General features: G+C 41.7%; 1 protein-coding gene across 2 annotated transcripts in view; it reads right to left on the bottom strand.

Moving 5' to 3' along the window:
- The window catches only part of LOC130368678 (nuclear receptor ROR-alpha), a 442,969-nt gene that overhangs the window by 173,134 nt on the left and 250,539 nt on the right, over positions 1 to 19,296 (bottom strand). For both annotated transcript variants that reach the window (XM_056572693.1, XM_056572694.1), the window contains exon 2: positions 11,924 to 11,953. In XM_056572693.1, the coding sequence (XP_056428668.1) occupies positions 11,924 to 11,953 (30 nt within the window). The remainder of the gene's footprint in view (positions 1 to 11,923; positions 11,954 to 19,296) is intronic.

Here is a 19,296-nt window from a genome sequence, read left to right as displayed (position 1 = left end):
ATGACTACGATCAATCTTGTTTGAAACATATTGGAGTTGTTTTTTTGTGTTTTTCAGTCATATTTTGAAATGTATTTTTTTTAATAGAAAGACTGTTTTATAAAATGTGTTGTTGGACCCCCGCTTGTTTAATTAGATATGTCAAATATCGTGTCCCTTTTGTTTTTACAGAGTTTTTTGTTTGAAGGATATCACTTCCATTAAAGGCTCAATATATTTAATGTGATTTTTCTGATGGGAAATGACATAATTTGGCTTCAGTTCGCCTCCAGTCTATTAGGTTTCTGGCAGTTCCTACACCATTCTACAAAGTAAAACATTATGAAAACTTTTATTCAAGTCAATAGTAGATACCTAACTCCCTACACCATGGCCTGCATATGTAGTCAGAGAATAGAGCCTGTTGTCTCTGCTTGGACAAAGTATAGAAGATTCTGCAAAATATACAATGTCAAGCATCGGCTTGTAAGGTCAGAAGGATATTGTTATGTATCAAAAGAGGGATGGACTCCCTGGACATAATACTACCACTTTATAAAGCATTGGTACGGCCTCACCTGGACTATGCTGTTCAGTTTTAGGCACCGGTTCATAAAAGGGAAGTTATAGAGCTGGAAAGGGTACAGAGAAGCGTAACAAAACTCATAAGGGGCATGGAACATCTTAGCTATGAGGAAAGATTAGAAGAATTACATTTATTTAGTTTGGAGAAGAGACATTTAAAAAGTACCTGTCACCAAATAAACTTTTCTAAACTAACTCAGGCTATGTTCCCTATCTACTCCTAGCACTCCTCCCACCGATTCAGAGCTTTAACCCCTTAACGACGCAGGACGTATATTTACGTCCTGCGCCGGCTCCCACGATATGAAGCGGGATCGCGCCGCGATCCCGCATCATATCGCATCGGTCCCGGCGCTAATCAACGGCCGGGACCCGCGGCTAATACCACACATCGCCGATCGCGGCGATGTGCGGTATTAACCCTTTAGAAGCGGCGGTCAAAGCTGACCGCCGCTTCTAAAGTGAAAGTGAAAGTGACCCGGCTGCTCAGTCGGGCTGTTCGGGACCGCCGCGGTGAAATCGCGGCGTCCCGAACAGCTGATCGGACACCGGGAGGGCTCTTACCTGCCTCCCCGGTGTCCGATCGACGAATGACTGCTCCGTGCCTGAGATCCAGGCAGGAGCAGTCAAGCGCCGATAATGCTGATCACAGGCGTGTTAATGCACGCCAGTGATCAGCATTAGAGATCAGTGTGTGCAGTGTTATAGGTCCCTATGGGACCTATAACACTGCAAAAAAAATGTAAAAAAAAAAGTGTTAATAAAGGTCATTTAACCCCTTCCCTAATAAAAGTTTGAATCACCCCCCTTTTCCCATAAAAAAAATAAAACAGTGTAAAAAAAATAAAAAATAAACATATGTGGTATCGCCGCGTGCGTAAATGTCCGAACTATAAAAATATATCATTAATTAAACCGTACGGTCAATGGCGTACGCGCAAAAAAATTCCAAAGTCCAAAAAAGCGTATTTTGGTCACTTTTTATATCATTAAAAAATGAATAAAAAGTGATCAAAAAGTCCGATCAAAACAAAAATCATACCGATAAAAACTTCAGATCACGGCGCAAAAAATGAGTCCTCATACCGCCCTGTATGTGGAAAAATAAAAAAGTTATAGGGGTCAGAAGATGACATTTTTAAACGTATAAATTTTCCTGCATGTAGTTATGATTTTTTCCAGAAGTGCGACAAAATCAAACCTATATAAGTAGGGTATCATTTTAACCGTATGGACCTACAGAATAATGATAAGGTGTAATTTTTACCGAAATATGCACTGCGTAGAAACGGAAGCCCCCAAAAGTTACAAAATGGCGTTTTTTTTTCGATTTTGTCGCACAATGATTTTTTTTTCCGTTTCGCCGTGCATTTTTGGGTAAAATGACTAATGTCACTGCAAAGTAGAATTGGCGACGCAAAAAATAAGCCATAATATGGATTTTTAGGTGGAAAATTGAAAGGGTTATGATTTTTAAAAGGTAAGGAGGAAAAAACGAAAGTGCAAAAACGGAAAAACCCTGAGTCCTTAAGGGGTTAAAAAGCTGTGTATGTTACCTTTCTTCTTGCTTACATTGTGCAATCTCCCAGCAGAAGAAAGTGGGTGTTTCCCAGCAGGCATGACATCACTGAAGCCTGCTGGGGGACCACTTCCGCCCTCACAGTGCTGTGATGAATAGAAGACCTCAGGCTCTTTGCAGCTTTCAGTGAAGCTCTGTGTAGCTGTCAATCAAGATTAGTGCATAGAGAAGAACTTCCTGAGTTTGGTCTCCTGCCAGGCCGGAAGGAGACCAAACTCACTGTATTAATTGTGGCAGGGAACAGAACAGAGCCACCTAGTGGCCATTTTTTTTTCTATTACATTTTAAACATATTTATGTTGATAATTTTAAAAACAAGTGAATGGGAAAGTGTCTGCTAATTACACAAGGAATACTATATTAAAAGTTTTATTTGGTGACAGGTACTCTTTAACCCCCTTAAGGACCAGGCCCATTTTGGCCTTAAGGATCAGGCCAATTAGATTTTTGCATTTTAGTTTTTTCCTCCTCCTTAACTCTTTTATATTTCCATCCACAGACCCATATGAGGGCTTGTTTTTTGCATTACCAATTTTACTTTGTAATGACATCACATAGTTTGCCATAAAATGTACGGCGCAACCAAAAAAAAATTATTTAGGTGGGAAAATGTAAAAGAAAAACGCAATTAAGCAATTGGAAGGTTTTGTTTTCACGCTGTACACTTTATGGTAAAAATGACATGTTTTCTTTATTCTGTGGGTCAATATGATTAAAATTATACCCATGTTATATGCCTTTTTATAATTGTACTGCTTTAAAAAAATCTCAAACTATTTTAACAAAATGCATATGTTTGAAATTGCCCTATTTTGACCACTTATAACTTTCTCATATATCTGTATATGGGGCAGTATGAGGAATAATTTTTGTGCCGTAGTCTGTAGTTTTTAAAGGTACCACTTTTGCTTATATTTTACTTTTTATACATTTTTTTAAAACAATTTGGGGAATAAAATGGAACAAAAAAGCAGCAATTTTGTACTTTTTTTTTTTTTTTTTTTTTTTTTTTTACGTTTACGCCGTTCACTGTATGGGATAATTAATAATATATTTTGATAGTTCAGACTTTTATGCACACGGCGATACTAAATATGTTTATTAATTATTTTTTTACGCTTTTTGAGGGGTAAAATGGGGAAAACGGATGATTTACATTTCTATTGGGAAGGGGATTTTTAAAATTTTTATAACTTTTTATTTTTTTTTACACTTTAATAGTCCCCATAGGAGAATATTTATAGAAATCATTTGATTGTTAATACTGTTCAGTGCTATGCATAGGGCAAAGCACTGATCAGTGTTATCGGCTATGCCAGGAGACGGCTGGAGGCAGGTGAGGGAACCTCAGGCCGCCATGCTGGATGATCGGATCCCCGCAGCAGCGCTACGAGCGATCCAATCATCTGTTTAAAGTGCCGCACTGCCGCAGATGCATGTATTAGATGTATTGATCACGGCATCTGAGGGGTTAATGGTGGACATCCGCGCCATGGCGGATGTCCATCATTACCGGCGGGTCCCTGGCTGCTGAGAGCACCGCACCATGACATCCATTTACGTCCATTGTTGTTAAGGGGTTAAGGGAGGATATGATCAACTTATTTAAGTATATAAATGGCCAATACAAATAATATCTAGAAAAAAATATTTCAGGTAAAACACCCTCAAAAGACAGAGGGGCACTCCCTCTATCTGGAGGTCTTCCTTCCCATTTCAATTATGAAATTATGGAACAGTCTACCTCAGCAACTGGTCCCACCAAGAACGGTTGAGGGCTTCCAAACAGGTTTAGATAAATTCTTAAAATAAAGTAACATTAATGCATATTCAGAAATATAGAATCCCAACCCGCCTCTTCATTCATCCATACACCTTCCCTTCACCTCCTTGGTAGAACTTGATGGATATGTGTCTTTTTTAACTGTACTGTGTAACTATGTATGCACATACTATGTTAATAGATCAGAAATTCATACAGACACAACTCCTTTGAATGGATTTCAATCTCCAAAGATGATGATGTAGTAAGGAACTATTTGCTAAAACTATCTAAAAGACCTTCAAGAATGTTGTGTTGTTGTACTCCGTATGTACAGCTTTTCTTGTAACATCCAATATTGTTTCTATACCATAGTTAGTAAATAATAATTAATGTTTGGTATTTATATGCTGTTTAAAATGACTCTAAGAACTTTTCCTTACATAGTATAACACCAAGTTATTAAAATGATATATACCGTATTTATCGGCGTATAACACGCACTTTTTAGGCTAAAATTTTTTAGCCTAAAGTCTGTGTGCGTGTTATACGCCGATACACCCCCAGGGGGAGAGAGGCCGTCGCTGCCCGCTTCTCTCCCCTGCCTTTCCTGGGGTCTAGAGCGCTGCTGTCGGCCCTTTTCACCCCCTGGTTATCGGCGCCACTGCCCGTTCTGTCCCCCTGACTATCGGTGCCAGCGACGACAGCCAGGGGGAGAGAAGGGGCAGCGGCACCCATTGCCGGCGTCGCTGCCCCGTTGCCTCCCCCCATCCCCGGTGGCATAATTACCTGAGTCGGGTCCGCGCTGCTCCAGGCCTCCGTCGTGCGTCCCCGGCGTCATTGCTATGCGCTGAACGGCGCGGCGCATGACGTCAGAGCGCCGCGCCGTTCAGCGCATAGCAATGATGCCGGGGACGCACGACGGAGGCCTGGAGCAGCGCGGACCCGACTCAGGTAATTATGCCACCGGGGATGGGGGGAGGCAACGGGGCAGCGACGCCGGCAATGGGTGCCGCTGCCCCTTCTCTCCCCCTGGCTGTCGGCGCCGCTTCTCTCCCCCTGGCTATCGGCGCCGACACCGATAGTCAGGGGGACAGAACGGGCAGCGGCGCCGATAACCAGGGGGTGAAAAGGGCCAACAGCAGCGCTCTAGACCCCAGGAAAGGCAGGGGGAGAGAAGCGGGCAGCGACGGCCTCTCTCCCCCTGCCTTTCCTGGGGGTATATCGGGGTATACACGCGCACACGCGCACCCTCATTTTATCATGGATATTTGGGTAAAAAACTTTTTTTACCCAAATATCCTTGATAAAATGAGGGTGCGTGTTATAGGCCGGTGCGTGGTATACCCCGATAAATACGGTAAATGTATATGCCCACTACATGGCCTAAGTGTTGGTGGATACCTATGCTCAGTTATTCTCCTCATAGTCAGTCCTCTGTGTACTGAAGAACAGCCATGGAAGCAAACATTATGAAGAAAATATGTTATTCCTAATGATTTCAATAAGCTTGCATAAACAAATATGTTTGCAGCTAGAGTGTAAATTAGGGTGCATTCACATTCACATTAGGGTGGATATGCTAGCAAAGTCACAATGTGTTTTCTGCTGTGAGCTTGAATGAGGGTGGGCTCTCCGTGGGCCATCCGCAGCAGATTTTCGGCTGCAAAATTTCGCTGTGAAAAATCTGCCGCAAATCCTATTGACTTTACTGGGGTCTGCGGCGGATTTTCACAGCTGAGATTCCGCTGTCAAAATTTTTTCTAAAGCCCATCCCAAATTAAACTCACAGCGGGAAACACACTGTGACTTTGCAAACAAATCCATCCATATGTACCAAAGTGTATGAGATGTAAGAAGACCTCAGCACCTTAAGATTCTGGCCCAATATGGGAGGTGCTACCCCGTGCTCCTGCTGTCCTGTCAGGCAGCCTACTTCAGTGTCCCCAATGCCCCCTGCACTTGTTTCCCCATTGTAAATATGTTTTACCATGTAAAGAGTTATAAAATGTAATGTTGCTTTAAGAGTTATACCATGTGATATGTCATGTGATTTTTACCCAGAAGGTACCAGTGACCAGGTGATCCCAAGAGTGACCAATGGGCTCCCTGCTAGTCTCCCCCATATAAGCCCTGGGTGGAGCTAGCTTCTCTCTTCTCTCTTAGCTCTTGCTTCCTGCTGGGGTCCAGTGCAGTCGTGCCTAGTGTGTGTGTCCAGAGTGTTGGAGACCTCAAAGTCAAGTCCTGCAGCCACCATCATTTCAAGTAAGCTAAAGTCACAGCTTTATGAGTCAAGTCAAGTCAGTCCCTGTCATCTGTCAAGTCAGCATGGTCTGCATTTAATTGTCCAGTCCTACGACAAGTCCCAGCAAGCCCTTAAAGGAAAACTCCGATGCAGCCCCCCCCAAAAAAAAAATAATGCCATAATGTAGCCCATTAAAATACCTCAATCGTGTAGAAGGGCCCAGCCGTTTTCGCGTTATGTGCCTGCCCCGCGCTGTAAAAACGACATCTCCCAGCATGCCCGCTCGTCACATCTGGCCAGCTCCTGCCTGTATCTCCCCTGCTCGGCCCCCTCCAGAAATTATAATAAATCGCGCCCCCTCCGCGTTTGCTGAGCTGAGCCTATGGCAGCTCAGCTCAGCGCATATATGAATATATTAGTGAGGGGGGGGGAGTAGCCGACTCCGGGCTGGGAGGCCGGCAGACCCCGCAATGACTCATGGGGGGTATGAGTCATCAGGCTAAGTTGCCGGCGGAGCGCTCGGAATAAGCGGTCGAGCGTCATCAAATGCAGGTAAAGGACCCAGCTTCCGGTCGGCGGAAAAATGCAGGAGAAGACCGGGAAAAGGGCCATATGGAAAGCGCAAGTATATTAGAATTCCATATAACTCTGCTTGATGCTTCTTTTGCCCCAGAAAAGATTTGCATCGGAGTACTCCTTTAAGGTCTCTGTGTCACTGGCCACCTCCTTGGGCCCTGGCTGAACTGTATAGACTTTACCTGTCTACCCTCAGTAAAGCTACTGTTGTCCGTAACTTGGCGTCGGAGTCTTTATTGCCCCCGTGCCTGGCCCAGGATCCAGCGGTATACCTTCGGATGGTTATAGCTAAACTACGCCCTGGCGTCACGAGTACAAGAAGTTAATGCCATCTGCCCCTAGGGTACCAACATCTGCCCTGTACCACGCACCCCGCCACTACAACTAAGGTACAGCAGTTTTTGCTTTCTCAGAACATTATGGCATATTGCTGAAATTTGCATCACTTTCTGCTTCATGAGGGTCACCTACCGTTCTGGATGCCCAACTGTTTCATTCAAGTGTAGAAAAAAAACTTTAATGGGCTGCAGTACTTAACCAGCACTATGTCTCCTTCACTCTCAGGATCACAGGGTCTCAGTAGTCAGACCTACAGCCATAAGTGAAGTGAAGACGTATTGTGACAGTATGCTATCTTGTACTGAGATGGTAAACCTACTTAAAAACAGAAATGAATGTCATGTAATCACTTTCCAAAGTTTGTCTATAGATACACTATTTAGTATCTGTGCAAGATTGGTCAAAATATATGCTAAGGCTACTTTCACACTGCCGCTGGGCTCCACCACAAACGACCGTTAAGGCTCTCCCTTTTTTTTTTTCCGTGCTTTTAATGGCCGTTAGTGTGACGGGGCCCAATGGGAGGCATAATGGGCACAGAAGATCCCATTCACTTGAATGGGATTCTCTGGCGTCCGTTATTGCGGCCGTTATTCTGATAGTGGGAGAAAAATACACGTCAAGCACAAATTTTTCTCCCGCTATCTTCTAACGGCCGTCACACTGCCGGTACAAATGGCAGTGTGAAAGGAGCCCAAGAATGCCAAAGCATAGTAAATTTAACAGTAATGCAATTTAAATAATAAATGTATTATGAGCAGCTATATCTTTACTATATTAGTACATAGTACAGGGGTTGTCCAAACATTTTTTTTTTAGGGTTAGGATACTGACCTCACCAATTCTCGGCCACTACCACTGTGACACACTTCAGGTACCCACTGATCACCATTTTCTGGTCCCATCGTAACAGAAGAAAATGCCCACCTAGCCAAACACTGGCTGAGTGGGGTTAGTGACTGGCTAAACAAGCTAAACAAGTACTATGTCAAGATGGGGACTAGGAAGAGGATACTTACCTAACTGATCCCCCAACACTGCCATTACGGCGACATAAATGAGAATGGCATAATAGCAGTGTTGGGAGATCAGTGAGGTAAGTATCCTCTTTTTTAAGTCAGCCTAGCCACTTTTAGACAACATTTTAATGCTGGACCACACCTCTAACCCCTAGGGAACCCATGACATAAATGTACGTTACGGTTCCCTGGGACTTGGCACCATGATGTATATTTACGTCATGAACATGAACCAAGTGCAGGAGCTGGGCTTGCTTCATACATAGCTGGTCCCATCTTGTCCACCATTAAACCTTAAAGAGTACCTGTCACCAAACTAGTGGTTCTGTCCTGTTCCCTGCACAAGTCAAACAGTTAGTTTGGTCTCCTCCTGGCCTGGCAGAAGACCAAACTCAGGAAGTGCGTGCAGGGCATGGCGAGGCACAGCTCTCGCAGGCTTCAGTGACGTCATGCTTGCTGGGGAACGCTCATACAATGTGAACAAGGGGAAAGGTATGATACAGAACTTTTTAAAGCTTGGAAAATTTAAAAAAAAATTTAAGGGCAGGAGGGGTGTTAGGAGTAGTTAGGGAATATAATTGGAGTTAGTTTAGAAAATAGGGTTTGATGACAACTACTCTTTAAGATGCTGTTATTAATAGTGATCACGGTACCTAAAGCAGTTGCAGTCCTTGTGTGACTCATCAGATCATCTGCAGAGGGATAGCAAGGATTCGACAAGCCAAGATGTGGTCAGAGCTCTGCTTACCGCCTTCATGGCACTCTCTAGTGATCTTCTTGTATGGCCTGACCTTTGGCAGACTGCACAAGTAGTTCGCCGATTGTACTAATCAGTGCTATGCTAATGCATAGCACTGAACAGTAATAGTAATCAAAAGATTGCTATAAATAGTTCACTGTGGGGATTTAAAAAAATGTAAAAAAAAAGGAAGAAAAAGTTTTTTTTTTAAATGATAAATAAGCCCCTCTACAATAAAATTAAATCACCCCTTTCCCATTTTACAAATGAAAATTTTTTACAATAAATACATAAATGCAAGTAAAAATATTTGGTTCGAACTATTACAATGTAGTTTGTTCATTCCACACCAAATGTGTGAACATAGCATTACAGACACATATGTAAAGATGGGTATCATTTTAATTGTATGGAAGCACAGGATAAAGAGAACATGTCAGAACATGTGCGTAAATACCCCCCCCCCCCCCCCCCCAATTTTGCAAGATTGATTTTTTTTCATTTCCTCCCACAAATAATTTTTCTGCTGTGCCGTACATTTTATGGTAACATGAAAACTGTCATTACAAAGAACAATTGGTCGCGAAAAAACAAGCTCTCTATGGATGGAAAAATAAAAAAGTTATGTTGAGGAGGAAAAACGAAAACGCAACAATTTAACTTGGCTGTGTCCTCAAGGTCCAAATTGGCTATGTCTTTAAAGGGTTAAAAAATTTATCCCACAAGGATATTATGTTTATATTAATAAAGCTTCAGTTTATAAACAAATGTAGTATTTGAAATCATTAAAACAAAACAAACAGTTCCGTGAACAGTTGACACATGTACTTAAATAATATAGCACCACCTGGTGTTCAAATTGTGGACACATATGCTAGGCCACTCTGCCCACTGCTTGATCTCTGCACAGTGACTCTCTATTCTTTGCAAAGCAGCTTAAATTCCACATACGGATCTTCTGTTGCAGAATTCTGCTTTAGGGATTTTCGCAGCAGAAAATCCGCAAGTGTAACCCATTGAGTTACATGGGTAGCAACATAATCCGCAAGTGGAATTTCAGCAGTGGGAAACCGCTTCGGATGTGCTATGTGTGACCCTATGCTTGAGAAATAGCTTTCTGCTTGTTTGGGAATGAGCTTCTGTAGTACTATGGTTGAGCCTTTCTCAGTCTGTTGAACGTTAAGCAAGCACAAGATTTAAATGGGTCCTCCACTGCCCCAGCATTCCGAACATTTTGTTCTGAACGCTGAGTGTGGGTTGTGGAAATTGTGCCGTCACGGCTACGCCCCTCGTGATGTCACACCCGCCCCCTCATCATCACCAGAGGGTGTGACCGTGACATCATGCCCCCCCCCCCCGCAGCCCGCACCCAGCATCGGAACAAAACATTCCGAACGCTGGAGCAGTGGAGTACCCCTTTAAAGGACTAAAGGGGGGGGGGGGTTATCAATACCTGTGCAGGGGTTAATTGGAGCAGTTGCCCATAGCAACCAGATTGCGTCTTTCATTTTTAAAAAGGCCTCTGAAAAATAAAAGCAGCAATCTGACTGGTTGCTATGGGCAACTGCTCCACTTTCCCTCTGCACAGGTTTTGATACATCTCCCCCTACTTTGCCATCTGTCCAGAGTCTGTCTCTAGCAGCAGTGCTGGTGTGGACATGTAAATACAAAGATAAAAATGGAATCACTGCAAATGAGTTTAGAATAGCTTAGAGTTTTGATGTGAAAATGATTTATGCGATACCTACCTTAAGCGCCAATGGCTAAATTGTAAACCTTTTTGCATTCTTACTATACTGGACTGAGCTACACACATGCCATACATACCAACATTCATACTGGGCTAGAACTTATTATTGTATAACAGTCATACTAAGTCAGAGAGGCCACCTCAATCATTGTTGGTCACGGCGTCATCCAGATAACATTAGCCTAAAAAGGGGATTTTGAGGATAAAAGGCTGGATATTTTTACATGCAAAACACACATGAACTTGCAGCAGCACTCTGCAAATGCTAAGGCATGATATGGAATATTCTGTAATGAATTACTGCTATATTAATGGGTTACTTTGCCCCTAGACATCTCAATCCTAAGGATAAAGGATAAGATCTCTGAGCGCGGGTGGTCAAGCCGCTGGGACCCCCCGATCTCTGGGCCAGCACCCCGGTGTTCTGAACATTTATGTTCAGAATGCTGGCTTAGGGTGGCTATGTTTGTGACGTGATGCCAAGCCCGCTCATTTTATGTCTATGGGAGGGTGCCTGACGGGGTGTGACCACAGCTGCCACACCACCTCCCATAGAAATTAATGGAGGGGCCATGACATGACGTCACAAACACGGCACCAGGAAAAAGACTGGGGAGGGGGCTCAAAACGTCACACAGCTGCTCAGCCAATCACTGTGACATCACTGAGGCTGCAATTAGCTGAGCTGCAGCATGACGCGTCAATCACAAGAAGCAGGAAGAGGATCTCTGAGTAGGACAGGAGACAGCAGGGAAGCGGAGGGAAGTAAGTGCAGTTTGTTTTCTCAAATGTCGGTATTCTGGGCAAGTTTAAAAAAGATCTTCTATTTTGGAGTACTCCTTTAAGGTCTGCATATTGGGTGTATACTCTGATTAAAAACACCATAAGCCAGATGGGAGGAGTACACGACCACATGGAGTAGTAGTACATCCAAGAATATTCCATATCTGCAGTTTTCATTTGCATTGCAGCCATGGCAGTGTGTACCTGCAAATTTATTTCAGCTTGTAAATGGAGGTGCTGACTATCTTAGTTTTTTCTTGCACTGAAAATATGTTACATGTTTGATCACCAATAGATCTTAGTTTATAACAAATGCAATAGCTGTTCACATTTTAAATTGCACTTATGATGGCATGTTCTATTCAGGCCCGGTGACCCAAAGGAATTCCCCAGGATTTCCTGCAATAAATAATACACAAACTCCCTTACTTTCCAAGCTTAGTTAAAGAATTGGTCCATAAAGTCAACATACCAGCCCCTTGTTTCAAAAAAATTGAACTGTTGGCAAAAATGTTTATATTTGCAATGATAAGTGACTGTATATCTGAGTTTGTTGGTTTTACTTACATGTGTGAGTCTTCTTGGTTATTGACAGACCTGGGAATAAAAAGAAAATTAAAGTCAGACAAAAGGAACCTTATTTAGCAAAATATGATACTATGGAACAAATACTATCTTATTTCTGATTGGGAATTGAAACATAATTTCTAGATAAAATACAGCAAAATCGCATTGAGACCACTACCCAAATGTCGTCTTTCAAAAATGGGCCGATTTATATAAGATACTATCTGAGTACCCATCGTTGCCCGGTTTTTCCTTCCTAATCCTTGTTGGGGAGGAAAATCAACAAAGGAGGAAGCTTTTGAGTTTATATCCTGTCCTCATATATTGTTGTCATATCCCAACCCCATATCCCATCCTCCTATCTCGACCTCATATCTCATCCTCATGTCCCGACCTCATATCCCATCCTCATATCCTGTCATCATATCCCGTCCTCATATCCCTACCTCCTATCTTGACCTCATATCCTGTCCTCATATCTCGTCCTCATATCTCGATCTCATATCTCTACCTCCTATCTCGAACTCCTATCCCGACCTCCTATTCAGACCTCATATGCCTTCCTCATATCTCGCCCTCCTATCCTGTCCTCCTATCTCGACCTCATATCCCGTCCTCGTATTCTGACCTCATATCCCATCCTCATATCCCGACATCTTATCCCGACCTCCTATCCCGTCCTCATATTCCATCCTCATATGTCAACCTCATATCCCATCCTCCTATCCTGACCTCCTATCTCAACCTCATTTCCCATCCTCCTATCTCGACCTCATATCCCATCCTCCTATCCCGGCCTCATATCATGACCTCATATCCTGTCCTCATATCCTTGTGATGAAGATATTGTAAGCTGAAAATAGAAGGGGACGTGGCTTTGTGGGACTGGCCGTGATTTGCAAGTCAGACCGATGCACAAAAAGGGTAGATAATAAAAGAGGTGGATCTTAAACAGTGGGCATGTCTTTGTGAGATGAGGTGTGGCTTGCAAGCCAGACTGACACATTCACCAGGAGATGCAGAGTTGTGGAGTAAGGTACTGGAAGTCCCATATACTTGCATGGGACTTGAAACAAAAACCCATCTTTTATATAAGGATGTAGGTAAGGGTTAATTTAACTATCATATCATTTTATTTGACACATAAGTAATATGTGTACCAGGTATTATTGAAATATCTCCAGCCGTACGGAAGTTATGTGGGAACATACATTTCCCATTGATTTGCATGGGACTTTAAACAAAAACCCCGACCCTCACAAATGAGGGTAGTTAAGGGTTAAATTAACTATCCTATATTTTTAGTGGACATATAAGTAACATGTGACCAAGTATTATCGAAATATCTCCAGCCGTTTGGAAGTTATGCAGTAACATATATTTCCCATAGACTTTTATCGGACTTTAAACAAAAACCCCGACCCTGGCAAATTGGAGTGAGTAAGGGTTAAATCACCTATCCTATGTTTGTTGTTGTCATATTGGTAACATGTGTGCCAAGTTTCACGTTAATATCTTTAGTCATTTAGACGTGATGCTGGAACTTACACACATACATACACACACACATTGACACAGATTTATCAAACTGTGAGAGAAAAAGTGGAGGGATTTTCCCACAACAACCAATCACAGCTCAGCTTTCACTTTACCACAGCCTGTTAGCTGAGCTGTGATTGGTTGCTGTGGGAAAATCACTCCACTTTTTCTCTCACACAGTTTGATAAATCTGGGCCATTGAGTTTGACATAGTATAGATAAGAAAACCTGCCACAGACCAATCTGGTGTTATGTTGTTTATGTTTCCATGTACTGAGCAATCACAGGATATGGTGGGAGTGGGGGCATCTAAGGGTCCATACATCCCCTTGAAATTAAAGGGAAACTCTTATTTTACAATAAGTTACAATTCCATTTCAGTTCTCTCTCTCTCTCTCTCTCTCTCTCTCTCTCTCTCTCTCTCTCTCTCTCTCTCTCTCTCTCTCTCTTGGTAGCATGTATTGCGCAGCACTTAGCTATCAGGAAAATTCACCACGTGTTCCAAATTTGTAGCATCGGCCTCATAAACATGCGGTATTTACCAAGTCGATAAACACCGCCCTTTGTTTTCTCTGACTGATCTGTCCACAGATACCCACAGACAATGATAAAAAGCAATGAATGCTTCCAGAAAAGTTGGCAGCACCTGAGAATGCATAAAGGAAGATTACAAGAGTGTGGAAACAAAGGGGTGATGCCAAAGGCAGCTCCAAGAAAAGAACACAGCAGCTTGGACAATGAATGTCCTTGTGTAGGACAATGGGGCCATTAATGATAATCAGCGTCCGCTACTTCAAGTGCTCTGAGTAATTTTAGAGTTTGGTTTCACAAGTTGTTAATGGAGTTGTAATGTTCACCAAGAGACATAAATCATGGGTTGGGGGCAAGGACAATCGACGCATGCAACTTTACCAATGTAATAGCTGGCCCCATGTCTACTAAGAGGTTTTTTACCATTTTACATTATTCCATTCCTTGAAAGAATTATACTGAAGTCATTTTAAATATGTATACTGAAGGGGAAGTTTTTTTTATGTGACAGCCTGTGAATTTCATTGAGGATATATTCTATAATGGCTTGTCACAATGCTTTAACTGCAACCAGCAAGTCTAAAGGGGTGCTCCACCCCTAGACACTTTATCTCCTATCCAAAGAATAGGGGATAAGATGTCTGATTGCACCTCCTCCCCGCATCACCAGTCATCCGAACTTCGCTCCATGTACCGGATGTCTGGGGTGCCGCAGCCAAGATCGCGGGGGTCCTCATAGGCGGGACCCCCATGATCAGACATTTTATCCACTATCCTTTGGATAGGGGATAAGATCCCTAGGGCCGAGTACCCTTTTAAGTCAACTCTTAAGGTTTACAGAGAAACAAAACAGAGCAAAACACAGTACTCTATATGCACACAGAGAATGGGATTGAGACACAAATAATTGATATAGTGAGAACATCATGTCCACCCTATGACAAACTCAAGCTCTAAATATGGTGTCCACATCCCTTCATTGTATTTAAATAATGTCCTTAAAGATGAATTTTTAACTCTTTGTTGTAAAGTTAGAAATGTGCATGCAACTTCTCTGCACTTAGCAAGAAATGTCCTGAAAACATAGCCTGGGATGCAGTTTTTGATGCAGTTTTCTAAACCAAAAATAAAAATCGATACCAATAAAAGGAAATGTATAAAGGAAATACTAAGTCTTCTCTCTATTGTATACACCCTTCTGTTTGGCTTAATAAAACTGCATCAAAAACATCTACAAAACTGCACATGTGCTTCTAGGCTTCTGCAATCCACATGGCACTTGTCCCACACCTTTAGATTAAGACTGGTCTTATTGAAAGAAAACCCTGGTACGTGAATACATATACTTTTTATGAATAGACTTTTTATAGACTAGATGTTTCCTAACACATTTGTATATAGCTTAATTTACCAAAAATGACTCCTTACCCCATAACCATAACCTAGTGTTATGTATCTTTAAATATGTTTTATGAATGTTCACTTTTTTAAGAGAAGTTATGTTTTTGCGGGCAAACACTGTATAAAAACCTGTCATCTCCCTAACAGCCAATCATTGGACCTGACGAAGAGGGGGGTCACGCCTCTCGAAATGCGTTGTCCGCTATTTTAGATTACAATAAACCTTTTTTATTTTCAAGTCTGTGCCTACGGTTATTATTAATGATATCCGATGGAGGAGCGCCGCAAAGACATCTTCTTTGGCTGTGGAAACAGCGTTTGTTCATCTGATCTTCAATACTGCCTGAAGGATGGGACCGATGTCGGCAGCACCCCAGCTCCAGTAAGCCACAAATTGGGTTGGCTATACGTTTATAGAGGTGTTGTACCCGGAGTACAACACAATCAGGTGAGCGTACCCCATTAGAGCACACTACCTACTTTACATCTGTAAGGATTAACCGCACATAGCTGCGCTATTTTCTGTTCCATTTTTTCAATATATGTATGTACACAGTGCGGATTCAGAATGTAATCCCCCCTGCCCAGCAGTTTGGTGCTTAGTGCTGCTGCTGTTTCTTTCCTTTAAGCTCACATAATATCTTACAAGCTGCAAACACAGTGCATAAATAATCCCCCTTTGCGATCTATGGTACCTGTTGTATGTAACTTCCTGTGCACCAGGATTCATAGAAGACAATCAAGGTTCAATGGGCACTGTCAGATACAAAAACTTTTGATATGTTGTAGAACATGCAAAACCAATAGGTTTTGCAATTGCTTTCATTAGAAAATTTTCAGTATTTCATACAGAAAAAGCCAGTCAAACAACTGACCCCCCCCCCCCCCCCCTGCTTGGACACATACTAGTCCTGCTGTGTCCATGCATCATCACCCATGTCATGGACCAACTTCCTTGATTGACAGCTGTCAGCTTGTGTACCGCTACTGTCAGTGAGGACAAGCTGGGAGTTGTAGTTTTGCTAATGCTAGGGGAGATGTGAGCAGACAGCATACTGAGGGTGGGGGCGGAGACCTGCACATTGAGGCCACGCCCCCTCCCTTTGAGAGGAATTCAGACTAGTGAGCTAAATTAAAAATGTAATAAAAAAATAAAGGTGCTAGACACATAAAAATTAGATGTACATGGTCAGGATTAGGTAAGATATATATATTTAAAAAAAAGTTTTTTGTTGGATCTGACGGGTACGCTTTCAGCATTTTGCTTTACCCCATATAGGACATAAGCTGAATTTGAATTGCCTACTATGGGTAACAATCCATCAACAATGAAGGTTCATTGTTTCTTTCCTGAATATTTACTCATACGAAACTAACATGACTAATCCAGTCCAGTATGATATGACATATACCTACATATTGTATATGTAACATAACATACAAAACTCTGTAGTGCTAAGCAAGAGTATGTAAAAGGTTCCGTCTCATAGGATCAACTGACCAGTGGAACTCTACACCCACTTATATAACTTCATCAGACGCTATTATAGTCTACTCAGTCTTTAAAGGTATTAGCTGTTTGTATATTTTCTACACTACTATAGTAGTAGAATGGTTTATAAATACTGTAACATTGTTACACAGTTATTATTCATGCGGTGAAATGTCCTATAAAAATAACCAGTGGTAATTTATTTTAGTAGTTATCCTTATATAAAAATACACACTACTTAGTGAATATGGGCCATTTCCATTCTCTATCTGGCAAAGGTCTTGCTATCATTATAAACTGAGAGGCTTTCCTGTAAGCCATCACTTTATAGCATTCTTAAGTATGACAGTAAAATATGACCGCTAGCAGGCCTGTCACCCTCCACATAAGCTCAGTCCCCCTCCCTCCATGTGACTTTCAGGCGCGCAGAATCTCCTTCAGCCATTGCATTCCACTAATGGGAACAATTCATTTAACCTGTGCCAGATATATAGTCAAACAACAATGTATATCGCATTCAATGAAGAGCGATTAATCGTGTTCTTCAGTCCTGATGGATGCAGAGAAGGGGTTCCACAGACATACGTGTTTAAAGTCCTTTCCAGACAAAGTCCCTTCCAGTAAATTAGAACCATTAAAAGGCAACCGTGATGTTAACCCTACATAGAAACAAGTCCTAGTAACAGCTTTACCTTGCCTGAAAACTCTTCAAAGTATTTAAATTGAATATATATTTAGTAACATGAATAGAATATATATTAAAGGTATTAATCTAGAATCAGATACCTGTAGATGTAGTGAACGGGGACACTGCAGATCAGATGGGAGTAGTAGTCCTTCAGATGTTACCTCACGTGACTGCTAACCTGCTGTCGCCTGTGAGACCAAGTATCTTTTGTCAACTGAGTGTAAAGTGCAGGAACGAGACTTTTGTACTCTAGGATTCCATGAAACAACAAAATTTTTGCTATTGCACTCCTTATGTAAATAAAAAAATCTTTCTAATGTACTTTGTTTAAAAAAATGAAGTTTTTCAGGACAATTTTATTTTTGCATTTTCGTTTTTTCCTCCTCACCTTCTGAGAATCGTGACGCTTTTATATTTTCATCCACAGACTAGTATGAGGGCTTGTTTTTTGCACAGGTGTCCTTTGTAATGCCATCACTCATTTTACCATAAAATCTATGGCGTAACCAAAAAAATACTATTTGTGTGGGGAAATTTTAAAGAAAACCTCAATTTTGTAAATTTTGGGAGATTTCATTTTTACGTCGTACAATTTACAGTAAACATGACATGTGTTCTTTATTCTGTGTGTCAATAAGATTAAAATAATACCCATGATTACATACTTTTCTATTACCGTTGTGCTTAAAAAAAATCGCAAACTTTTTAACCAAATTAGTACGTTTAAAATCCCTCTATTTTGCGACATATAACTTTTTAATTTTTCCGCATAAGCGGCGGTATGAGGGCTCATTTTTTGTGCCGTGATCTTTACTTTTGATTGATACCACATTTGTGTATATAAAACTTTTATTCATTTTTTATAAATTTAAAAAAAATAAAATGTGACAAAAAAGCACCAATTTTGGACTTTTTTTTTTTACGTTCACGCCGTTCACCGTATGGGATCATTAACATTATATTTTAGACATTTACGCATGCGGCAATACCGATAATATGTTTATAATTTTTTTTTTTTTACACTTAAAATGTGAAAAAAGGGACATTTTACATTTTTGTTGGGGGATTTTTCAAATTTTTTTAAACTTTTTTTAAACTATGTTTTACTTCTTTTTTTTACACTTTAATAGTCCCCATAGGGGACTATTTATAGCAATCAGTTGATTGCTAATACTGTTCAGTGCTATGCATAGGGTATAGCACTGATCAGTGTTATCGGCTTTCTTCTGCTCTGGTCTGCTCAATCTTAGACCAGAGCAGAAGAAGACAGGAAGGTGGCAGAGGCAGGTGAGGGACCTCCGTCCACCATGTTAGCTGATCTGATCCCCCATAAAATGTAGCCGTGCTGCCACAGATGCCATGACCTGTATTGATCACGCCATCTGAGGGGTTAATGGCAAACATCCACAAATTTATGTCCGTGGTTTTTAAGGGGTTGAAAAAACTGCCACTAGATGTCTCCCTACTTGTCCAGAGCACATTTTCCACCATCTTTTGCACAGACTTTGGACTCCTGCTGGCCTGGCAGAAGCCCAAAAAGCAGGAAATGCTGAGGGGGAGGAGGGGGGGGTGCACCTTTATCCAATCATCCATCATAGTTCATCTCACACACTGAACTGCTCTGGGCTGTGTGTAGCAGAGTAAGGGAGGACATTCTCCCCTGTACAGCTTTAGATGATGTCACGCCTGCTGGGTAACGCCCCTTTCCAGTCTGTGAAAAGA

The sequence above is a fragment of the Hyla sarda genome, chromosome 4 (genome assembly GCF_029499605.1).
Source record: "Hyla sarda isolate aHylSar1 chromosome 4, aHylSar1.hap1, whole genome shotgun sequence".
Taxonomy (NCBI): domain Eukaryota; kingdom Metazoa; phylum Chordata; class Amphibia; order Anura; family Hylidae; genus Hyla; species Hyla sarda.
This window is presented reverse-complemented; position numbering and strand designations above follow the sequence as displayed.